Source organism: Coturnix japonica, chromosome 19 (assembly GCF_054131305.1).
Source record: "Coturnix japonica strain WE chromosome 19, WE-NBRP24, whole genome shotgun sequence".
Lineage (NCBI taxonomy): Eukaryota > Metazoa > Chordata > Aves > Galliformes > Phasianidae > Coturnix > Coturnix japonica.
The window spans coordinates 8734195-8759942 of NC_140681.1; the positions used below are offsets into that span (position 1 = coordinate 8734195).

The window sequence follows — 25748 nt, forward strand, 5'->3', positions numbered from 1 at the left end:
GCTACTGAATAATGTAACGCCGCTTCACCACAAATATTAGCTCTGCTATCACTAGCAGCCTGCACTCCCACCACCTTCACTGCAAGGAAGCCTTGCTCTAAGAATGACCGAGCTCCATGCTCTGTGCTGACCCTCTTATGTCAAACAAGCAAAGTTTGGGTTTTTTAGACAAAAGTCACTGCACTGCACTGCACTACACTGCAGCCAATGGCACTGCAAGCAAACAGCAGCATCAGCACTGCTCCCAGCCCAGCACAAACTGGAAGGAAATGGGAAGGGGGGCTGCCCACAGGCCAGGCCTTGCATCGCCCCGCCAGCACTCCCAGTGCAGAGCCCACGCAGGGACAGTCACTACCCCACCTTAGAGCCACTTTTCCACGTGGGGAGCAGCACTGTTCCAAGCAGCAAACGTTTCCCTCTGATAGAGCTGTAGGAGCCTTCCTTGCACCCCAACAGCGATTATCGCGCTGCTCCCTGCACTCATCTCAGCAGCACGGTGTGATCCACTTCACCTGCTCCTTGCCTCTCCCCACCTTCACACCTCCTTCCTCAATGAGAAAATACGTTGGTTGCTCCAAAAGTAATGCCTCCTGTTTATTTCCACAGAAAACACAACAGATACAAAGAGCACAACAACACTATTGGACCAAGCAAATACTCAGCCAACAAAGCATTATTTTTCAACACAGTCACCACCACTGGCTGTGCTTTTTTTTGCCAGCCATGACCTGCAGCCTGCATGCCACGTTTGGTTAACTCTGACACTGCTGAAATGCACCACCCACCACAGCTCTGTGCTCACATCCACTGTTGGGCCTCCATAAATGTTCAGTGAGTGTCAATGAATGTCAGTGGGTGCCAGTTTTTCCTGCATGGAGGAAGAGAAGGGAAAGAGGCTCAGGCAGCAGAAGCCGCAGCTTGTGCTGGAATTTTACTTAAAGCAGCAGCTGCCGTGAGGAGCATTTGTGAGCATTAAATCACTGGGCACCCGCCTGCCATGTGCTCTGTTAAAAACCTGGGGAAAGGACAAAAAAAAAAGTGAAGGGATCATCATGTAATGCCCAACAGCTGCAGCAGCGATCTTGGGCCAGGCTGGGATGAGCAGGCAGGATACTGAGCTTCAAACATTCTCCCCTCTGCCCTGTGCTTCCCCCAGCTCAGCTTTGGCTCTCAATCACTTGCAAATGTTTGCAAATATAAATCAATGGGTTAACACTCCCCCTGCGTGCCCAAACTGCTGTGTTGTTCCAAATAGAGCTTTTCCTCTGGGAGATTAAAGTCTGTTTCTGTCTATGCTGGAAGCTGCCAGAAGTGGATTGTCAAAAATCCCTGTGAGGCTGCAGGAGGAATAAGGAAGGATCCGATCTCTGTCAATATTTCCATTCTTAATAAACCAGATTTATAATATCCGAGGCCACATGGAAGCTTTATCACTGAGCACATAATGGCTGCACCATTAACCTGTGCTATCTATAGCCAACTCATTACTTTATGAAGTGCTTTGAGTTACCTCGGAGTACAAAAGGTGACATAACTAATCCGTTTCTGTGAAAAACATATTGATTGGAATTTAACCACCAGGTAATGCAAAGAGCTTGTAAAACCCTCTGCAGAAATGCAGCTTTAGTGCTCACGCACAATACCCAGACTTGCTGGTGTAAACCAAGGTTGCAGTGTGCAAACAAGTGCCAGCAAACTCCATCCCTGATGATGGATAGCAATTGCACTCAGGGCAGAGGTGGAACAGACATATTGTGTTATCCAGGACCCAATTTAACCAATGTGTACCCAAAAATGGTGCTCCCAGCACAGACCAGCATTGCTTAGCTGAGCTTTTGCATTAGGAATTTGACATAGGAACACAGAATGATTTAGGTTGGAGGAGATCACCCAGTTCCAACCCCTACAGTGGGCAGGTTTCTGACCACTAGGTCAGGCTGTTTGACCTGCCCTTGGGTTCATCCAGGGATGGAGCATCCACAGCATCTTTGGACAGCCCATTCCAGCACCTCACCATTTTCATTCCATCATGTCTTGTCCTGTACAAGAAAGATATTGAGGCTGAGGTGTGTGTCCAGAGAAGGACAAGGGAGCTGAGAGGGGTCTGGAGCATAGGTGTGATGGGGAGAGGCTGAGGGAACTGGGATGGTTCAGTCTGGAGCAGAGGAGGCTCAAGGGAGACCTCATCCCTCTCTACAGCTCCTGCGAGGAGGTGCTCACAGGTAATGGATTGGATGAGGGGGGATGGCCTCATATTGCACTGCGGGAGGGTCAGGTTGGGTATTAAGGAACATTTCTTCTCAGAAAGAGCAGTGATGCAGTGGCACAGCTGCACAGGGAGTGGTGGAGTCACTGTCCATGGAGGTGTTCCAGAATCATGGAGATGTGGCACTGAGGGATGTGGGCATTGGGCGTAGTGGGTTGGGCTGGGGTTTTCTAACCTTAATGATTCTGTGACTCTGTGCCTACAGTGGAGTTGCTAAGCCAACTGATCAGCTCAGGTAGCAGAGAGGGCAATTTGATGTGTAACTGTGTGCACTCAGGGGATACTGACCATGTCCTCAGCTGCCCCTAGCTGAGATCCCTGGTACCAAGCATGCAGGCTGCTGCATGGTGATGCATTTATCATTAGCACCCTCCTTTCACACTGCACCTCCAGTAGTACCTTGCTTAATAGAGTACTATTGATCCCAAGAGCTTAAAACAACAACAAGTGTATGATCAGAATGCAGTGTTTAGCAGGAACTGAGATTGAGTTGCTCCATTTTGCAGAGACAGAAGGAAATTCTCAAGGATCCTGATGGGCAGGATGGGCTGAAGCACATGGGGGTAAGAACCGGGCATGGGAACCCAGCCCCAGCCCTCAGATGGAAAGCAAAGTGTGTCAGGGATGCAATCCATCACATTGCTGCAATACTGGATAAAATATTTAACTTGTGAGTGCATTATCAAAGTGGTTTCTTTTGAGGTTACATTTGTGCCCTTGTAAAAGACATGCAGCCAAGAGCAAGTATCAGCCCCAGAACAAGCAAACATCGCTCCAGCATAGCAGCCACGTTGGCTCAGGGGACCCAAAGCAATGCTAACATGAAATCTGCATTACCTCCTGCTCCCAAGGAGAGGATGGCCCCACACCCATGGGCATGAAGTGCCACCACGCTGCCTGCACAGCCACCATGGCCATGCTCTGAATGCATCAGAGCAGTAAAGCACACCTCCATGGGAGACTTCTGCTATTGAAATGCCTGATATCAAAAGCATTTTAATGTTCTAACCCAAGGAAATAAGCAAATAGAAAGCAAGGCTTTGCTGCTGAGATCCAGCCCTCTGCCAGCAGGTGACTCCCCACTTCAGAACCTTATAATAAATAGAAGAGGTACAATCTTTCTCTTCTGCTCAAAATGGCATGCTAAATATTTCACTGAGCCTCTCGGTTTCCCATTTGTCCTGCTCCTGTTCACTGCTTGTTTCCCCCATTTGTTCCTCCTTGTCTGCATCTGCACATGGCACCGGGTGGCACAGAGGCAGCCTGCAGACACACAGCACTGGGACCAACCCAATCAGAAACCATAGAATCTTAGAATGGTTTGAGTTGGAAGGGATCTTTAAAGCTCATCTGAGCCAAACCCCCTGCAATGAGCAGGGACACCCACAGCTCCATCATTGCTCAGAGCCCCTCCAGCCTGACCTTGGGTGTCTCCAGTGCCCTCAGCATAAAAGCCATTGTCCTTATATCCAGCCTAAATTTCCTCTTTGAGTTTGAAACCATTTTCCCTTGTCCTAACAGAACAGACCCTACTCAAGAGTCCAGCTCCTTCTTTCTTACACCCCCCCCCCCCCCCCCTTCAGATAAGGAAAGCTCTCTCCAGAGATTTCTTTTTTCCTCCAGGTTGGAGAAAGCAGTTCCTGGTGGAAACAGATTTAAGCTCAGGTCCAAATATTTAGTTCTTTACAAAGGTCTGAAGTTAAGGAGATGGGGAGTTCAACTGCAGGGCCACACAGCAGCACTTGGAAGCTGCACTCTGCTCTGATTTCCCTTCTATCTCTGTACAGAAGAGACTCATAAGAAAAACCACTGGGCCGTAGCTTGTTGCTTGAGCATCCCCATTTCTGAGCAGCTGAAGTGAACACAGAGCTGAAGGATCCCCAGATCAGCAGCCTCAGGAACAGGCACTTTGCTCAGAAAACACTGCTTCTTAACATTGCTCTCCTCCATTGCAACAGTGACCGAAACTCTATGGGGGAGGAGAGTGGGGTGGAATGGTGTCATAAGGAAAAGATGAAGGCAGCATCTCCTGGAGGCAAGCGGAGCGGATGAAGTCTGTCCAGAGAACAGCAAGTTAGCAGCATGAATTGCTCAGGCTCACAAAGCAAGATAAAGCTCAAAGCTCCCCCAGGCAAAGAATAAAAGGATAAAACCCATCCCACCACACAGAGCCTCTTCAAGCCATTTGGGCACTTCCTGCCCTTCAGAGGCAGCCACGTGGGTGGAATTCCCTCCTGCCTTTATGGAACCTTTCCATGGCCTCATTGCATCCCGTGCACAGTGAGATTTCAGCGCAAGGGTTGCCCCTCTTTGGAAGCTGACGAGGATCCAGCCCTGCCCCTTTCTCCCCTGCTTGCCCTGTGTGCTGCCCCATGGGGTGCTGCAGAGAAGCTCAAAACCAAATGGCTTTGATGGGCATCGGGAAGTGATAACCACAGGTTTCTGGGGCTGCAGAGACACTGTGGGGACGTTATGGGTACACCATGGGGACACATTTCTCTACTGAAGCCACATCTCGGCCGGCTGAGCTCAGGAGCAAGTAATTGCTCTGTCAACTTCCCTCGGCCCTGGAAGGGCTGTGCTTTTCTTATTTATTCCCTGCTTTGAGCTGCGGAGTGTATGTGCAGCAGAAGTTTGTGTAAAGGTTTTATTGCTTCATTTTTAACCTCCGCACAAATGTCAGCATCATCAGCTTTGGTTTTCCCCCCTCTATCATCCTCCCTTACATGCATTTCTTACCCTGGCCATCATTGTGATTCTGTCTGGCAGGTGGAGCGGGGATGGGGAGCTCAGTGGACTGAGCAAAACTTTGTCCCAGGGTTTCTCAGTGCTGCACACAATACACAAGGAAATCAGCAGCATGAGCTGGTGTAATGCAAGAGTATTGCAGCAGGGCATTAGGGAAATGCAGATGCTACACAAGTTGTGCTCCCCCAGCATCCCCAGTTCTGTGGTTGGCCACAGACAAGGAGCATGGACTTTATTCTGGGGGGAGATATGCTGGATGTTCACCTCCTGGTTAACCCTCATTACAGCCTGGCTTTCCTACAAGGAAAATGTCCCATGTCCTCAGCAGAAGGCTGAACCCACCACAGCTGGCACATGGCACAGAAGAAGGCAGCAAAGAAGATGAAGAACATAATGCTGATGAAAAAGATGATGAAGAAGATGAAGAAGACAAAGGGGAAGAAGATGATGATGAAGAAGATGAAGACAAAGAAGATGATGATGGTGAAGAAGACAAAGAAGCACAGGTTGCTTGGCCTTGCCTGCCAGTGGTGACTTGGCATTCCATTCACCTGGTGACACCTCAGGCTCCAGAGACCATCTTGCTGCTACACATTGCAAAGTTCACTCCCAGGAACAGGCAGCTTTCAAGATAACCTGCAGCTGTATTTGTAAGGGGTGAGGAGGAGGGAAGGCATGCAGAACTAAAACTCTGCCTCTGCAAATATTAGCGATTCAGGCATCGTATTGGGGATTATCCACTGTCATGGCATGTAGAGGGACGATGGATTTCAAGATGATAATAAGAAAGACACACGTTGCTTTTTCTCCCTTTCTGCTGACACACAACTTAGCAGCCAGTGCAGAATTTTCTTCCCATTCAAAGTTTCCATTTAATAACCAAGAAGCTCATGTTAATTCAGATGATACTTTCCACAGAGCCAGGAGGAAAGGGGTCTCTTTTCCTGAGGCTTTTTATGAGTCTTGGCAGTTGTGTCTAATAAAAAAAAGGGGGAAAGAAAGAGAGAAAGAAAAAGAGAAAAAAGAAACCACCTCCAGTGTGTTTGCAAAGACCGGACAGTCAGTGGTCACTGGGAAGTGCCACCTGGCCCAGCTGGACAGTCAGTCAGTCAAAGAACCACCTGGATCTTCTCCTCAGAGACATGCCAGGGTCTTCTCAGCCTGGCTGCAGCACTGAAGGGGCTCAGTCCATCCCAGAGGCAGGACACCCATTGCACCCATCTCCAGAGGCTGGAGACCCCTCTCCTTTATTCCAGTTTTCATGTTCCCCAGCCATGCCCCATCCCAAAGCCATTAGATTCAGGCAACCCCAGCCGTGCTGAACCACCATCCCTTGCTGGTGCCAGCTGGGGAATCACAGCCTTATTTATTTTCCCAACTAAGTGTAGCTCGCAGTAAGGCTAACCCGCCAAGTTAACTTCCTGCTCAGCTAAACAAACAGAAAAAATCATTACAAAATTATCTCCTGTGCATTAGAGTTGCATATATATTTATTCAGTTATCCTATAGAGCAGAAACACGGGGCATTGCTTAATTAAAGACGTGGGTGTGCAGGCTCCAGGAGCACAGATTCAGCATGCAAATCTCCGTGCCGTGCGCGTGCAGCCAGGATGCACACAGAGCATATTAATGCTGTGTGCGTCGAGCCCCGCTGCTCACACAGCACCGGGCAGACCTGCTCCAAAGGAAGGAGCACCGGCTCAGATTCATCCCCAGCTTTATTTATTTATCTACTGAAAAGCATCCCATGGGCAGAGCTGGTGAAGTGAGGGCTGGAGAAGTGAGGGCATCCTCACACCGATCTCAGTGATCGCCATTCGCTGTCGGAGACCCACTGCCTCATCCCTTCCTCCAGCCTGAAATAAATACACAAGAACAGCGTTTATAACTTCCCTTTTGTTCAGCATAACTCAGGTTATTGCCAAGAACTGCAAATTGTTTACCAGCACCGTGCAAACAAAGGCTCCCGATCAGCCACGGAAGCACAGCCCTGGGGCTTTCCAGCAAGCCTCAATTCTTTAATTACTCAACAAAAGCTCACTCTTACCTTTTTTTTTTTTCCCCTTTCCTTTGGCTGTTACCTTGGAAAACCACAGTGCTGGATGCGTTCCATGCTGCACGCTGCTAACAGCCTCCTCTAGGATGAATATGCCAAAGTAGTTGCCAGTCTGGGTTGAATATGGGAGTGATGCCCTGCCACAGCACAGAGCAAAGGGGCCAAGAGCACACGCGTGTGCACATATATGCACCACACTCACATTTGCCTGAGCAGCTGCTCCCAGTGGCAGCCCCAGAACACACGTGCTTTTTGCTGCCATTTCCACAGAATCACAGCATCAGTGAGGTTGGGTAACACCTCCAAGACCTTCCAGTCTAACCCACATGAGTCCTTCCTGAAGGGGATAATTAGAGACCTCCGTGTGCCCCTTACACAAGCTGAGCTGTGATGGGGCTCATTCTGTGCACTGGTTTTTGCCCATTTCAGCTTTCCACCACTGGGACCCATAAAAGGGTTTCCAATAAAAGCCTGGAAGAATTGCTTTTCACCAGTGGAACTGGAAAACAAGATGGGAGACTGGAAGTGCACAGCACAGCTCAGTCCTCCAGAATCCAACAGTAATAGGAGGAGTGAAGAAGCTCACAGCCACGTCTCCCATCTCTCCCAGCACCTACAGAGAGGGCAGGACAGGTAGAAGGCAGAATTCACTCAACTTTGTAGAGACGTTTCGTTGTTTTTTTTCCCCCATCTAAGAAAACCCCTTTCATTGAAAGAATAAAAAAGCTGCATCTCTTTAAAAAATCACTTTTTAATAAAGAGGTAAAATTTGCATTGCATTAAGTGAGGAGAGGTTCAAGGTGCAGAATAATTCGCTGTCAATCTCGGGCTGCCTTCTGCAGAGGGTAAATAAGCCTCGTGCACAGCCGGTGTGGTGTAAGCTGTCAGTGCAGCCCATGCATCAGTCAGGAGGAAAACATAACGTTGGCGGATCTCTGAATACATAAATAAAACATGCTTACCACTTGCCATCAGCAAAAAAATAATAAAAAGTGAGGCTGCCTTTCTAGCTCCCCCCACCACCACCGCCACCCCCTGTATCCGTCTGAAGCATCAAGTCGGATTTCGGCATCGCTGTTTATCAGATATCCAAACGGGCTCTAAGGAAAGGGGGAGGGATGGGAAATAAATGGGAAAGTTTGGCAAAGCCAAAGAAATGCCAACAGCAGGAGGTGAGAGATGGAATCTGGGCAGCGGCCATGGGGCAGAGAGGGGCCAGGGCTGAGCCCCCAGCACGGAGGTGGGTCACAGTTCCCCAGTCCCATCCCCACACCCCTGCAGCCCTCCTGTCCGCTCTCCATCACACCTCTGCAGCCAAATGCAGTAAATTGATTTGCCTGAAGTTATTTACTACCCCGGCCATAAATGTGTCAAACCCAATCTTTATAACTGTAATTAATGCAAGAAATTCCCCCTTTTTAGAAATCTCTGCAACAAAAAAAATCCCAGTGGTGTCTCAAGGATGCTTAATCTGGGAAGGATTCAACAGAAGCTCAAGGTGAACGGCTCCAACATGAGCTGGATCCTTCCATGTGTTGGGTACCACCCATGGTTATTCCTAGACTCCCCTGCCCTGGGAACAGGGTTTTGGGCAGCTCTTCCCCCACCAGTCACTGCTTCCCATTTAGACCCCATGTCAATGTATATTTGAAGAACAGAAATCAAGGCTATGGGGTTCCTTGCATCTTTGGGGGATTACTGAGATACAGAAGATGGCATCCCTTCATCATCCCTTGGCTTGTATCAAAACACAACAGAGTCGAGATGCCACCAAGGAGGGACCTGGTACCCATCTGGAGGATCACCATTTGTTCTGCCTTTCATAGCTCATCCAGCCCTCATTTGCCACAAATGGTGACATTCGGGAGGCACATCTGGAGCAATGCTGGGCACATCAAGCTGCTTTCCCTGGTGCTGGGGGACACACAACCCCAAACACACCCCAACTCTAACCCTGTCCCTCAAGGGAGATGTCTGAGCATCCCCAATTCCATGGGGATCATACAAGAGCATCAGACCATGGGGAGCCACACTTCATCACGATGCCTAGAGCTCTACCATCAGCCTGTGCAGCCTCTTGTTGTCCCCAGGGGCATCACCAGCCAAAGGAGCACATCCAAACCCACCACCTGAAGGAGACCCATGGCAGGAGGAGAACCTGGGACAGGGTGATGTGGGCTCACTCCTTCCGCCACCCCCAGCCATGCTTTGGTCCAAGCCAAACTCCTCTGGGTTTAATGAGCACTATGGCAGGATCCAGGTTTCTGCTGCTGCTCCATTGTACCTACAGGGACTGTGTCTGTCATGAATTAAAAACACGTTACACAGAACAGCAAGGGAAGGCAGTGGTGGTGGATGCAACATGGCAGTGGGTGCACGTGAGCCCTTCCTGCCACTTGCAGGCTGTTCTAGTGCTGTGACTTCGTTAAGGCGAAGCTAAAGAAGGTGTGATCAGCATTTAATTACACCGAACTCCTTTGGCGAGTTCAGATGAGAACTTGCCTGAGCACGAATCATTCCAGTCCCAGCACAGAGCACAGCACGTGCTGATCCCTGCACAGGGAAGCGAAGGCAGAACCATTTAAATAGGAGTCAGGGAAAGCAAATCCTTTGACTGCAGAGTTCAGTGTGGAGCATTGCTGTTTTTATACAAAGCTGCTGATCTCGAGGGGGGGGGGGGAAGGTCTGCAGACGCAGTCAGGGAGAAACAGAAAATTTGCTCAGAAGTCCAAAACACAGATTCAAATTAATGGAGAGCGGGAGCAAACGCCTGGGTGAGCGCTGCAAGAAATGGCCTCTGCCTTGCGAGCCTGAATTCTTAACTGAACTCACCTCGTTTTGGCTTCTGCCTCTCCTTTGCATCCACTTCCCATGAATATTCAAGCAGAATTTGCTGGCAGGAATATTAGTGAAAGCAGTGCCAATATCAGAGGCTGTGTTAGCCAGCGCTGGAACGCATTCACAGAACAGTGCATTTCAGCCCCATAATTGCACTCGGTGGCACCGTTCAGCCGCGCTGGAGCCGTTCCTAGGCATCGGGCCATGGCTGAGGGGTGCAGGGACTGGGGGGCTGAACTGGGAGGGAATGAAGGAGGACTGGAGCAGAAGTGCAGAGGGAGTGGTCCCAGGGTGGCAGCCATGGGGCAGCTGTTATCCTATGGAGAGACTGCTAATGTTAATGGAGATGAAGCATTCATAGGATGGGGTCCATGGAGCAAAATATGAGGGGAAACCCACCTCCCATCAGCCGTCCATTGAGCATCTTACCCCACTCCCAGCCCAGATTCCCATGAGAGCTCTGGGACCACATCCTCACTGCAGCAGGAGGAGCACGGCTCCCTTCTGGGCAATGTCCTACATTCAGGGACCTATCACTGGTGACAATGAGGGAAGTGGCACTGAACAAATGGCTCTGCAGTGTGAGATATTCTGAGAAGTTTGGTTTAAGCACAGAGGAGAAGCAGGTGGAGGTTTGGGGTTTATCTGGGACTAAACCAGCTGTGATACTATGCTGACATCAGAGACACCAGTTCTAAAAGCATGGGGCTGATAAACTGTAGCAGGAATGTGGAGTCATGGCCTGAAGCAGTGATGGAGCACCTGGTGGGAAGGTGGGGCCAACCCAGGGCAGCTCAGCTGCATCCAATGTACCTGAGTAACTGGAATGGCTGGAGCCAGGATCCACCCCTTCCCAGACCTCATTTAAAGGTTGGCAGTGGAAGGGAGAGTATCTTGCTGGAGATCCCTGCCTACTGGACATCTTCTAAAGGTAAGCAGCTCTTTTTCTCTATTTCTGTATCCACAGCTTTGCTATCCTACTGTTGTTATGGTACTTTCCACCCTATTATAGTATTATACAAACACTGGTGCAAGGTCATAGGGTTACTGAGGTTGGAGAAGAGCTCTAAGATCCCAAATCTGCCCCCCAGGTTGTGCCCACTGCCCACATCCCTCAGTGCCACATCTCCATGGTTCTGGAACACCTCCAGGGATGGTGACCCCACCACCCCAACAGCAGCTGTGCCACTGCATTGCTGCTATTTTGGAGAAGGAATTTCTCCCAATACCCAACCTAAGTATCCTGACATTACCTCTCATCCCAGGAGATGCTGTACTGAGGGGCATCAGATCAGGTTAGAGCTCAGATCAGGCATTTCCATCTTCCCCCCTCACTGCTGTTCTCCAGCAAGGTGCCCTATTCCCACATGGAACACCAGGCTGGTTTAGTGCTGAGCCTCCAGCGCCTCTTTGGAGCTCCCACATCAAAAGATACAGAAAAGCATCACAAGAGACCACGTGCACCATCCCCACATCCCCAGTGCTCGCTGGCTGCTGCTGCAGGAGCAGCACACACGGAGCCCCCAGCAGGGACCCATCTGATGCAGGGCACCATGTCAGGTTCAAACAGTAATTAGTGAGAGTGGCTTAAAGCAAACACAGCAGCGTTCTGCTGGTCAGCTGACCTTAATTAGCCTATAAAGCGGGGAAGGACATTAATAGGAAATGGTGCCTGCCTGGAGGTGATAAATAAAATGTATTGATCTCTAAGTACCAAGCTGGCAACTCTTTGTTGGGAAAACATATGATTAGGAGTGGTGCAGCGGTAAATACAGAGCAGCCCCTCATTCATCTGCCTGCGCAAGCCTGAGTCTGGGTAGGACCAGCAGCACACTGGGATGGGCCCATTTTGTAAGGAGGCTGTAATACAGCTGGGTAGAGGCTGGGAGTGACATGGTCAGGGGGCATAGTGGGGGTGGATTGATGGCTGGACTAGATGGGCTGTGTGCCTTGTAAGGTAACTCTGCAGAGGTCTGTGTTAGATTTGCTCCCTGGTTCACGCTCATTCCAGTGTCAGAGGGATGTGATCATATGCCAGATGGAACCAAATAAAAACACCACGCTTGCTGGAATAGACTGATGTGAGAGATATATAATAATTAGGATGTGCCATACAGCTATTAAGGCTGCAAATCTGGGGAATCTATTATGTTTTCTCTATTTCTATTTCTCAGAATGTGGTGACAACCAGCAACATTAGCATCCCAAAACATCTTTTTTTAAGGCATGCACTGACTGCAGTATCAGTGTTTCTTCTCTCAGTGCCTCCATGTTAGTAAAACCAAAGCAAAGCCCACCTCCAAGCATGTGTTGATTGGTGCCAATGGGCTTTGAGCAGCAATTCCTGGCCTGTTCCATTCCTTCCCATTCCCCAGTGCTACTGATGGACAAATTGATTTTGTGCTCAATAACCTGAGACTCCACTATGAATCCCTTCAGCCCAGGTGAGGGATGTGGGAATGCCTTTACATGAGCAGGATCAGCCCTTGGGAGCAGCCCCACAGCACCCTGCCCTGCACCTCAAACCTCTCCTGGGCTGTGTTGGGCCCCAACTCGCAGCCTTCAGGGCCACAGGCTGGGATTGCTGCTGGGGATGAATGCTGACAGCACAGTTCTGCAGGCAGTACAGGAGGGCTTTTTTTTTCCTGACCTGTTTAATTAAACATGTTCACAAACTGCAAGGGGGAGTTTATTGGATTTTTTTTTTCTTCTCTTTTTCAATGCACTGGAGCTCATTAAAAAATAAAGGGGAGGAGGGTGTTTGTTGCAAACACAGCTTTCAAATAAGTCTTAATTTAAATAATTAAACGGGCAGCATTTATTTTTCTTGTTGGCTTTATTTTCCTACCAGCTTCCTTGTCAGTTGAGCTCAGATTTAAGGTGGTGGGCTGGGTGCAAAGAGGGAGCTGCAAGTGGAACTCAGTGCTCTGGTCTGGACCCATAGTGGTGGTCCCATCCCACCCGCTTATAGCATTGGTGCCTCTATAGGTGCTCAGCATCCCTTCAGCTGCCAGGCCCCAATGGCTGCAGTGAGTTGGGCCTCTGTCCATTCTGCAGCCCGTCCTCTGGAATTTGTATTTTCAGTTCTTAAAGAGCTTTGGGATACATTAGGTAGGATACAGATTTTATAAGGGAAATGTTATATACACTTAAAGACGTGTAATGCTCGTGTTTCAGGGTTCTAACTGCTGGGGTGAGCAGGGCGCTCCTCCAGGGGCCCTTCACAGCCTAATTGTCTGTCATGGATGCTATGTGCTGCCCAATATGTTTTCACTAAAGCCTCTGATCTTTACTGAGCAGAACAACAAATAAAAGCCCAATTGCCCACCCTCTGCCTTCCCACCTCTGTAGGGCTGTGGCTCTGACAACAGCTGCCACTTTCTAGCAGCATCTTACAGCTGAAACCACTGAGGGTCAGGTTGGATGTTCTCCTTTCAAAGAGCAGTGATGCAGTGGCACAGCTGCCCAGTGGGGTGTTGGGGGGGGGGGTCACTGTCCCTGGGGGTGTTAAGGGACTTTGGGGTTGTGGCCCTGAGGGATGTGGGCACAGTTTGGGGGCTGGAGTTGGACTTGCAGATCTCAGAGCTCTTTTCCAACCTCAGTGATTCTGTAGTTTGATGTTGGTGTTGTGCTGGGATGGGCTGCGGGGGCCTGGGACCTCCCTGACCACTATGGCACTTATTTCTGGGGGAGGTTCTGCACAGCAATGGCACTAAGGAGCTGCTCTGGCAGCACAAGGCCAAGCCCTGCCGTCCTGCAGGTGTCCCTGTGCTGTCCCAGCAGTGGGAGCTGAGCTGAAGGCGAGAAGTGAGACATCTCCCGGCAGAAAGCGCCACCTGAGTGATGTTTTATAGTCCTACATTGACCCCCTCTGGAAAGAACAATGCGTTCATGAGAGGTGTGTGAATGGGGCAGGGCGGCGGGCACTGACATCGCCCTACAGATGGAGCCTAAAGACACCCCCTACCCCCCATCTCTCAACCCACTCCAGCACCCTGCTGTGTGTTGCCATTAGCAAACGCTAAACCTAACGCCTTAACGTGCCCGTCCTGAACGCTGTCATACTTCCTAAGTGCCTTAAAGTAAAACTTGATGATATCCTCTCCTTCAGGAAACATATTGATTAGATTACAAACAAAATTACCGCTGAACGCGGCCCTTTGCAAAGAGCCGGGCGCTGCTGTGTGCCCATCCCCTCACTCCCCCCATGGAGGTCGGGGTTCGTTTGCTGCCCGAGCGCTGATTATCGCAATTTAGCGCAGCTCTTCTCTCCTTCACCCCGCGGGGACACGGAGCAATTAGAGGCCGCATTTTTGGGGTGATTATAACGCACCTCGGGGGCGTTCGGGAGGCGAAAAGCTAAAAGAGCAAAGGACTTAACGACCTGGAAAGGCAGCGATCCCTGGCAGCCCATCCCATCTCAGCAGTGCAAGGCGGCTCAAAGCGGCCGATCGCACGGAGCTGCCCGCATTTAATGATTGTTTTTTTTTAATAGGAGCTTTGTTTTTCTTGCTCTATCACTCAGCCTCTGTGCACGCTGCCACCCCTCCGCGTTTTCTGCTCTTTACCTCCCAGCAAACAGATATTTATCTATCCATGACTCCCAGCACGAGGCAGAAAGGTGCGGAGAGGGGCTGGGGATGGAAGCAGAGCGAGCTCGGAGCTCCCCCTGCCGCCAGCCGCGGGGCCGGGAGAGGATGCGGCTCTTTATTAATGAACGGACGGCATCAAACAGCGATTCCCGGTATGTATCTGGGTGCGTGAGGAAACGTCTTGGATCAGACCCGAGGTCTCCATTGAAATCTGAGCAGCTGGGAACTTGGTGGTGTTAATCAGTGTCCATGCATGCAGCTTTCCCTGAGTGCTTCAATGCCTTGAAAGCTGATCGGTTTAAGTGTAAAGCTGTGAAATATGAAAACCAGGCTCACATCAGTGCGTTGTATCCCAGTGGTCCCATTGGATTGGCTGTAAACTTATAGCAAAGGGCTGGAGCTGCACCAGGGCTCAGAGCTCCCCTCCCTGCAGGGCATTGACACTGCACTGACACTGCCCTCCAAGTGCCATCTGTGTTCTGCTCTGACTCCTGCTCTGGGTCATAAAGCTTCAGGGAGGCTTTAAAATAGTCACCGTCTTTAAATATATATTAATAACAGGCACAGCTGACCTGGCAGCAGCACATCTCAGCAGTACACTGACAGCTGCAGGAGGCAGCACTCAACACAGCACCAGGCACAGCCACAATCCCAGCCCATAGATAGAAGAGCTACAGGGGGGCTCAACAACAGTCCTGCCTTGAATGCAGGGTGGGAAGAACCGCATGGAGCAAAAGCACTTAAGAACATCATTACATAATCCCAAAGACAGTTTAGAGTTGACAGACAAGTAAAACCTTCCAGTAAGTGCTGTATGTGATCACAGAATGACCAGGGTTGGAAGGGACCTCAAGGATCATGTAGTTCCAACCCCCCTGCCTGGCAGGGCCACCAAACATACACCTTTACTAGATCAGGTTGCCCAGGAGACCCCATAGATCCCCATAGAGACCCCATAGATCAGGTTGCCCAGGGCCCCGTCCAACCTGGCCTTGAACACCTCCAAGGACGGGGCATCCACAACCTCCCTGGGCAGCCTGTTCCAGGGCCTAATCACTCTCCTAGTAAAGAACTTCCCCCTAACATCCAACCTAAATCTTCCCTCTTTTAACTTCAAACCATTTCCCCTTGTCCTACTATTAATGATGGTGGGAGCACATCACTGCTGCTCTGCTTTGCAGTGGGTGAGTGGTCTCTGTGCTACATGAGCACACACAGCACACCCAGAGCAGGAGCCCATGGGCAGGTTTGTCTGTACACAAGAAACAACGATCCAAGGCACTGATTTTTCTGTGCACCTAATGGGGAAGCAAAGCAGGCCCTCACAACTGTGAGTTCATTTATTGTTTGTTAACCACTCACACGGGGATAGTTATTTAAAAGGAATCAGAAGTGAAGCATTCAGTACAGAACATCAGAAATGCACCTTGTGGTTCGCACCTTAGTAAACAAAAATGAGTCCCTGATTATGGCCCATTGAATTACATAATCCTATCACACCTCCCGCTGCACTACCTGTGTCTGATGAAGCAGGTTTGCCCTCAGAGGTGATTTTATTACACCTTCACCTGATGAAAACCAAATACTTGTTAAGATCTCTTCAAAACAGTTTCCCTGCTTAAAAGCCAAACACGAAACACCCCATGAGCCACTGGCCTCCACCTGAGATCCCCAAGACAATAACGATGCCCCCAGCTGGATTATGTTCCACACCTCCAGAAGGCTGACAAACAGTATGAAAACCAAAGTGCATCTGCAGCAAACAGCATCCCCTGGGGCTGACCCACCTTTTGATGTACCAAGGAAAATAAACTTGAGAGAATGATTTAGAGAGAAAAATACATTAAGCAAATACAGATAAATTTGTTTTTAATAAAGGAGTTAATTTTCTTTCAATCCTATATAAAACAATAGCAATTAAAAACTTCATTTTTGAAAGTAAAATATTTACATATGAACAAGTAACTGTGCAAAATTTACATGGAAAAAAAAAAAATAAATGGAAAGACAGGATTTCCTAATAGACAAAATGAAAGGGGTGTAACAGTTGTCAGGTGTTGATAAAAATACTGATCAGCATTCAGTTTACACGCAAGAGAGTTAAATTCTACCATGAGAGTTCACACAAAGAAAGCCAAAGTATTTACAGTCATAAAAGTACTATCAATAGACAATTTAATACAATAACCTCTGAAAATATAAAGAACCAATTAGTATATTTGTAATAAAAAAATAGGTACAAAGAAGGGACTTTGCTCTGGACATCTTTAAAGTCGGCCCACAGCTTGCATACAGTCTTTTAGCAAAATAATTATAGTTTACATAGCCATTTTTTATGTTATGTGCCAAAAATTATGTACAATTACTGACAAAATACACCAACCATTTTTCAACACTTGATTCACACTGATGATTCCTCTCAACTTTGATTTTATTTAATCTAAGCTCTCACTTTAGCTAAAAAACACAGTGCAAGTAAAATATATTTATGCTGAAAAGGTTTCTCTTTTTTTTTTTTCCTTTTTTTTTTCCTTTTTTTTTTTTTTGTTTTTGTTTTTAACTTTACAGCTTTACAAACTATAGCAAATAAAATGCATTTGTACAGATGCTGCTAAAACATTCAGAAGTAAACCCTCCTTTACGGGATTCCAGGGCCTCTAATAAGCAATAATGTGATTAAAATTGAGGTTATGTTTAAAATTAACTGTATATCCCTCTAGATTTGGAACTTTTTTTTGGGGGGGGGGGGGGAAAGATAAATATTCTTTAAAAAAAAAAAAAATCAGTTTGCTTTGCTAACTGACTGTTCAACCAACAAATAAAAAGCTAAATGAAATGAGGTCATCTGCTGTAGACATACGCCTATATAATTGATTTTAGTTGAATAAAACTGAACTAAAACGCACAATTAATGTCAAAACTGCTACAGGGCTGACAGGGTAGCTAGTTATTTGCTAAACGATTCCATCAGTCTTTATATATGGCTTGTTTGGCAAGAAGGCCACTCAATCAAGAGATGAGTTAAAGTTTAATTGTCCTTTTATAGTATCCACAGGCCTTGTAAGCATCCTCACTGTTACAGAAATGTATTTCTCTCGCACTGAAGAGTTTATTTATAAACAGGAATATAAAACTGTTCCATGTAAAGAGGTGGCTGTTTTTCAAACAATATCCCATTTGCTTGTTACAAAAAGGCGAAATTTGCAAATATATAAAAAAAAGTCCTCAGGCGGCTCTCCGTCAAAAATACCTTGATCTTTTCCACTTTTACTTAAGGAATGCTTTGTATAGCAATAGTGAATGGCTTGTCTCTCGCTCATTTTCTAAACAAAATATGAGGTCCCTGAGGTTCACCCGCGTTATCCTTTGTCGCGTAAACTGTCTGGTTGTTCCAACTCCAGAGCTGCCTGGGACTGCTGCGCTTGAACCAGATCCCTGTGGGGGAGAAGAGCAGAAGCATCAGATCAGGTCTGAGCCCACACATATTGCAGAGCTTCTCTGAGACAGCACATGAGGTGAGAACCAACAGGTGATGTCCAGGAAGCTTGCAGACGTGTGTGCTATCAACTTAGGCTCAATCAGCAAAAGCTATCAGTGATGTTTAACGCAATTAAAAGACAAAAAGCCCTAACAAAAAGCACTGCTTCTATCTGCAGTTCGGCAATCCCACCAACTAAAGCAAACAAGAAGTCTCAGTGTTTGTACAGAACCCTCGCCCTGCAGCTCTTACTGAACTGGGAAGCACATCTAACCACCTGGCTGGGAGCTCTCCAGTCATGCCCTTGATCTCCCCTGATCTTCATAGCACAATGCCACCAGCTCTGCCTGTTGCTGACGACAGCTGTAACCAAGCTCAGGATTATATTAAGCAGCAGCAGCAGCTATTCTGGACACCAGCAGACATTCTCTATCAATCCCTGAATTCCTGTCTATCGTATGGCAATGCTTATCCCTCTGATACACACTGGTCATTTGCCACAAGTAGTGCATTGTTTGTCACTTCAGAAAAATAAAAGAACAAGAAAAACAGGAGAAAGACCATAAGGTTTCTTTAGAGATGTTTAGCTGTGTCACAGCAGCTGTTTACATGCAGATGGGGCTCCTAAACAAGTTGATAGAGCAACTCTGCTACAGCTGAGTCTAATTCTCACTCACAGAAGAGAAATCACAGCTGCGATAGGGCACAGCTGATTAATACAACTCCTGTGTTTTCTATGCTTTACTTTATATAAGCAAGGAAATCCCACAGTGCTTTAAAGGCCATGAGATCCAGCAAGGAAGCTATCAGGAGTAACAGCCTGTCTCTTTCAGGAAAGATATGGCTGTATCACATGCTGGAGTTTCCAACACATGTACCAGCTCCCCATCCCGAGGCACAGCCCGGCAGAACAGAGCGGCAGCAGTGAGTTCATCCACCAGCAGATGGCACAAAGAGACCAAAAAGCAACTTTCAGCTCCAGCTTTTGAAGCCGGGGATACTTCTGGCAGTTGCACTTTGTGCACGGAAAGAAAACATACATTGAGAACAACTGGAAACAAACCACATTCCCATGGCTTGCTTCCAGATACTTTTTTCACCTCGATTTCATTTACTAGAATGGTCTACGACTCTTCTTTAAATTAATTTTAAAATCAGAAGGTCCTGACTCCATCACCTGCCATTCTGGAGCACCAAAACAAGTGCTCTAATGAAGATGAGTCACACTTCTGCTTCTCAAGCACGTTATTTGTTGAGTCCCAAGTCCACTGTACTCAGCACAGCTTAAAGGCCGGATTTCCAAAGGCACATTTTAAAGCACTTACACAATACATGTGCTTCTTTTCTATCTACTTCAAGGGACATTGGATGCAGGACAGCATTAGATGCTGAATATCAGATACATACAAGTTAAGAATAAAAGGTCTAGAAAGAATGGCTGGGTAAGGTTCTATTTATTTATTTATTTATTTATTTATTTTTTGTCTTTCAAACATTCCTTAGAATCATAGAATTGCTCAGGTTGGAAAAGACCTTAAAGATCATCAGATCCAACCACAACCTGACCATACTACCCTAACAACCCTCTGCTAAAGTGGGAGAGGCTCAAGCCTGATTTCATTATATTTCAAAGCAACAGAAATTCTAGTAGTTATTTTAAAGAGAGTTATTTTAATGCTCCTGTAGGCACAGCACGAGTTAAGCAGCTTTCTTATAACTGTCAATAAAATCATGTGGACTTCAGATTGTAAAAATGACAGCAGCCTGTTCTGTTGGATTTTGAAACAGTACAGTTATTACTTAGAGGTGATTTTACATGTAGTTAAGATTCAGCATTCCTAGACATCAAAAGCTTACATTTACAAATCTGTGTCTAAGTAATGACAAACCTTATTTTCCACACTTCTTGTAATATGCCTTAACTACAAACTGCATACAAATGGCGACAAGTGGAGCTCAATTTAAAAATGTCAAGTGACGGAGCAGCAAAAGCACAGCTGTGAGTTTATCAGATCAAAAGCAGCTGGTTCTTAATTAAACGACAAAAAATTAGATTTCCTGGAAACCTGTGGTTAATTGGTTAACCAGTGAGCGATTAATCTAGGATAACTAAATTAGCCGGATTTCGATGAAATACAAACAAGTGTTCAGTGAAGATATAAAACACATTTCATAACCTCAGTGACACGAACAGACTATTCACACTGCTGCACAGCTGAGCACACTAAGTAGGCAATGCCAACAGGAACATGTATGAGATATTTCAGTATACTCCTCAGAGACCACATCATTTATATCAATATTGATCTCAGTGCCACGTTCTGCAAACTTTCTAATTTTAAATTACGTTTATAAAACTTTAATTTGGTGATTTGTTATCTTGTATAAAAACAACCCTATCGATAACAGGCATTTCACTAGCTTTCAAAACTCAGAATTATTTATGAAGATGCTCAACAGGTTTGACTTTAATATAAAAATACCATCTATTAGTATTCAGATTGTTCTGTAATATTTTATATCAAGGACTTGTAAATGACTGCTGCTAACAACTCAGTATAAAACAAGGTGAACTATCCTGAAACAGAGCTTTCCTACAACATGAACTGCCTTAGCAGCAAAAATGTGGGATGCTCATTCACAAGCAGAATTATCTGATTATTACTATCCTGTCACTTGCTATCAGACACAACATTCTGCAGGGAATACACCTCAGATTACAAAAACAGAGCTTTTGGTCCTATAATAAATAACAAGTATTTAAGCATTAGGGAAACCCTATACTCAGTGTCTTCCATGCACAAAGCAATTCTATACCATTTCATGTTCATTAACTTGTTTACAAATACTGCAGATAGTTTAATCAATCTACCTGAAGGCAAATGAACATTAAACCCATCAAATGTTGAACAGACTGATAACTTTGTCAGTAGAGATTTTTAATTCTCAAAAGCCTGGATTAAGTTGTGAGATATCCAAAGGATATGGGTGAGCATCACAATCATATAGAACTTGTCCAGCTGATCTGCTGCAGAGCTGCTAAAACTAAGGCCAATCAAAAGCTGGTGAAATAAATTAGGCAACTTCCTATAATTGGAAACTCAATTCTACAACTTCACCCACCTCACTAAAGGCACTAATTAGTCTGTGCTATTATTTAATCAGTTTGGCTACAATTATAACAATCTCTTCCAAAACCATGGAGGTCCAAAAAGGCAGAGATGTGAGCAAACAGCAACTGCTTTCTAACATTCCCCAAGGCCCACAAAGCAGGGGACATTGCTCAGTTTTATTCCCCATGTCATTACACTGATGCTAAAAATTGATTCTGACCCTGGAGAAAGAAAAATCTTAACACATTCAAAATACTTTTCTGCTACTCAGAAACTTCAACACATGAGGGAAGAGAGCTCTGAAAAAGAGTCTTTTTAACAGGGAGTGGTGACGCAGCAAAACCAAGAACTGCGATTGGACCATACCTCTGTCCCTGATCCAGATCCTGGTGAATCCACTTTCCTTTTCTTTCTTGGACCAATTGCAGCTAATGCAGTCAGGTTGGCATCCCTCTGTCTCATCTGTGCTAGCTCTTGTTGCTGCATCTGCATTTGTCAGAATGAATACTGTTAATTATCTTTCTTTTAAATTTTCCAAATAAATGTTAATGTTAAAATGAAACAGTTACCTCCTTGGCCTTCTGTTTCAGCCTAAGCTGTTCTGGATCTTCTTGCCTAGATCGAGACTGTTGATAGATGACGAACATGGATGGGATAAGGAAAAAAGAAGAAAAATCGATTAATTTACAAAAGTAGTTAAGGATGATACATCTTACACTGCATATGAAGGCTTTTCTTAAACTTTCACGGGAAGCAGAAAGTAAATACCACTTTCAGTGCGAGACACAGAAGGAAAACTCAAACTGCTATTTGAACAGAAGGCCATTTAGGTGGCCAACAGACCTCAGGCATTACCACCTGCCCATTTTATTTCATATTCTTAGAAGTAACAGAATGCATTACTTCAGTGAACTTTATTGTCTAAGATATTAAGACATTGGTTTTGGTTGTGTTCTTTGGGGATACATGTATCAGCTCTCTTACTTTCTTGTTTTCTGTTGTGGTTTTTTTTTTTCCCAAGTCAAACAAACAGAAAATGGGAAGAACTTCAATACAATCTTTCATTCACACTCTTCACATAGCAAAATCATGTGTACCCAAATGGTCCTTACAATCCCGTACACCCTCTAGACCAGCAACAAAATAAATCATTCTAATTCAACGCTCAAGCATCCTTCAGACGTTAAGCTTTCCCTTATGATTAACCAAGGTCTTTCCTGCTGCACTCCAGGTGCAGCAAACACAGGAAATTATAAGAACACGCAAATTACTCTTTCAAAGAGTAAGTCACAATTATTTACATATATCTCACACCCCAGTCTTTCCTCTTCTGAAAAAAATGTATTTTCTTATAGGTCACATTTTCTAGACTTATAAATTGCTTTCCTTCAGAAATCTACCTGCCACAGGGCTCCAGAACTGCACAGTGTATCCCAGCTCAGCGTAACAGGAACCAACCAAAGTTAAAGTGTTTGCTGACATCTTATGCGTAAGTATTTTGCTGATCAATTTTGATGTCATCAACTCCTACCATACCATAAGCCCAACAGAAATCCTGGGTTGTTTTGTGAGTTGTGCTCCTTTTTAAGTAGTCACATTCATCCTACACTTGGGCCATCAAGTACAACCAAAAAACACAGGGTTTATGTCAACTGCTTCCTATTAATTACATGTCTTCAGTTCATCAAACTATTTCTGAACTCTATTTCTATTCCCCAAGATACTTGTAACTTCTCTATTGCATTTAATTTAGGAATACAACCAAGCTATAAAATTAACCTTTTTCCTCAGTGAAAAGCACAAAGACTGGCTTTGAGGGCCCACTAAATTTGGGAAAATGCAATGAGAAAAGCAAAGCAGCTGCCCATACTGTGAAAAGCAGAACAGAGCTGTATCTAAAGAACACCCTCATCAAGTTCCACCTCTAAAAATTACTCTTTCCCTTCACTGGATGTCCTTTACAAAGAGAAGAAATTCTGCACTTTTGACATAAAAAACAAAAAAGACAATTTGCAAATGTGTGTGAAACCCAAGCACTTGCCTTTGCTGCACGCATTAAGATTTCCCTTTCTTGTTCATCTTTACGCTGCTTTTCTATTTGATCAAGTTGTTCAAAGAACTTGAGCTGTGCCCGAACGTCACTTGCTTGTTCGTATCTTTCATCATCCTGAAAACATGGCAAATATGTTTCTCATTATATATCTTAAAAACAAAGCTGTTAGCTTGTACTGTACTAGAGAAGAACATATACATTTAAATCTCAACTGTTCACTTTGTCCTTTTCAAGCAAATAGCAAGTGTGTATTTACACCAGTCAAACCAGCTCTTAAAAGCATTTTGTTCTATTTCATGAATTCATCAGATTTTGACTTCCACGCTAATGCCATCATCATTTAACCTCACAAACATGTTTTAGAGTCTTTTTTTCTTCAAATGTTGTTTAGGTATTTGCATCTATTAAGTATATGCATCTATCATACAGCAGACTTGAGAATTCAGAGCAGTGCTCCCTAGTCCCACGTTGATCCCAGCAGCATTAACAGATGCAGGCTACCCATTCTAATACAACGCAACCAGGTGAGTGAAAGCAGGTGAAACTCAGTAGCTCACTTGTTTCCCAACAAAGTGCCTCATTTAGCATTAGTTACCATCAAAAAGGAGTAGAAAAATATGCTTCCTGTACACTGGCACTGGGAGGAAGGAAGGAAATAAACTGGTGTAAGCCTCAATACTAGATTTTGCTGCATCTTCTTGCTAGGGCACTTGTAGAGTTGGACTTCTATGATTCACAGTATACCTTTTTAGAGGGTCAGAGCAGACAAAGAATATTTCCTTGAAAGGAAATATTAACTGCATGTTCAATGATTCACTTTCCTCCTGGTACCCAGTGGGCCTACATAGACAGAATTACAGAAACAAAGAAACACAAGGGTTCTACAATTGTATCATCACCAAGCACACAAAAAAGGCTTCTGGAGAGCAGCTCCTACAGGTAGCTTCAGTTGGAGATCAAAAAGCTAGCTGGCAATGTTGCTGTACATTCAAAGGAAATGAGAGATGAAGTATTCATCTATCACATCATTCAGCTTTACGCTGGGAGACTTTATGCTGACCTTTCACAGATGGCACATAATGCTGGGGTATGGTGAACAAAAATAAACCACATCTTTTACCTGCCTATCCCATTGTACAATCACTCAGATTTTAAACATTTGACATAATTAAAGGGTATGGATAGTTCATCTACATTAGTTTTTTTAAGAAATTCACATAGGCAATCCAAAGCCTACTAGTCATCCACATATATTAATATCTTAGTGTAAAATGAATCAGAGACAATAAACAGCCTAACTTCAGAGAATGAAGAACATCCGAACACATGCATGTAACAGCCCACTGAATTTGTGCAGTGTTATTTGTGCAATTAAACAGTTACCTTATAAGAAATATTCCTCTGCTGAGCAGTCTCTGATAATTTTTCCACGAGGTTTTGTAGTCTTTGTTGTGTAGCGTGTGATACATAGCTAACTACGTCAGGATGGATTTCTGTTATTCCATGCTTTTTACCTATGATCAGGACAAAAAGTTATAGAAAAAATAATAAATCACAACAATAATCATACAATTCAGCTAAACATCATGGCCAGTGTCTATCACAGAAATGTAAACACTTGGCAAAGCAAGGCTTTCATGTATTTAAGAGAATAAGCATTAGAGAGGAAATTGTAAACACACAAGTTTATCCTAGCAAAGCTTATGACTGTTAAGAAATGCTGCATGTTACAGCAAAACAAGTAACTGAAGAAGGCTTTTTTGTTATGCTACCATTTGTAAATTCGTAAGTAAATTTGACAAAGTTATTCCTGGATTTATCTCTTTTTCCAAACAAATTTCATAATTTATGTTGCTGTACGATTTTATACAGTCAGTTTTAACCACGTACAGTAATTTTGGTGTTGAACTGCCATACTCGTAAAGCTTTGTTATTCCTCACACCATTCTGTTTTCATAAGCTGAATGATCACCTACAAGCATCCAATTACACAAATTACACTACTCTAACAACTTTCAAACTATTCAAATTAATTTATAAGGTGAATGGCTTTAATTGAACTCAGCACTAGTGAAACGTGCTTACTAAATCTCTAGAAACATCAGCATACCTATTTCTAATATCCTTCTTTGTAAAGGTGCTGAGAAGAGGAAGGTTTCATCTTTACAAGACCTTGTTAACGTGCCCACCAGCTCCGAGTTTGTTGCCAATATCCGAGCACTTTCCTCTGACAGGTTGACTCCAGCCATTGATGCAACATCATTAATGTCATCATCATCCCTTAAGACGGAAAAATTCATTACAACCATTAAATTTAGCACTTATATCTACACACACTGCTACAAAACCATGGCTGCACATAATGAGTTCCACAATAAACCTGAGTATTCCATTTCATTTTTGCTTTTATTATGTGCTAACATAAAACTAACAGAATTTGATTCCAAAGAGCTCAAGGAGCATTTTCATCATTTTGCATTTCCTAACTGTTTTTCTCGAGATCTTTTCTTATGCAACATTTTAGTACCGTAAGAAACAAGAGACTAGACGCATCGCTACCACAAACAGTAATAAACTGCACTCATCACTGTAAAACAGGCTGTA

At 45.2% G+C, this 25748-nt stretch overlaps 1 protein-coding gene across 3 annotated transcripts in view; it reads right to left on the reverse strand.

Annotated features, from left to right (window-relative positions):
* Positions 1-16352: 16352 nt before the first annotated feature.
* Positions 16353-25748, reverse strand: part of TAF4 (TATA-box binding protein associated factor 4) — a 34134-nt gene continuing 24738 nt past the window's right edge. For 2 of the 3 annotated variants that reach the window (XM_085519673.1, XM_085519674.1), the window contains exons 11-16: positions 25255-25424; positions 24528-24658; positions 23133-23258; positions 21661-21717; positions 21458-21577; positions 16353-17935 (exon numbers count right to left, since the gene is read on the reverse strand). In XM_085519673.1, the coding sequence (XP_085375799.1) occupies positions 17768-17935; positions 21458-21577; positions 21661-21717; positions 23133-23258; positions 24528-24658; positions 25255-25424 (772 nt within the window). In that variant the 3' untranslated portion in view covers positions 16353-17767. Of the gene's footprint in view, positions 17936-21457; positions 21578-21660; positions 21718-23132; positions 23259-23820; positions 23985-24527; positions 24659-25254; positions 25425-25748 lie in introns of those variants that run through there. The other variant, XM_085519672.1, reaches the window with a different exon arrangement.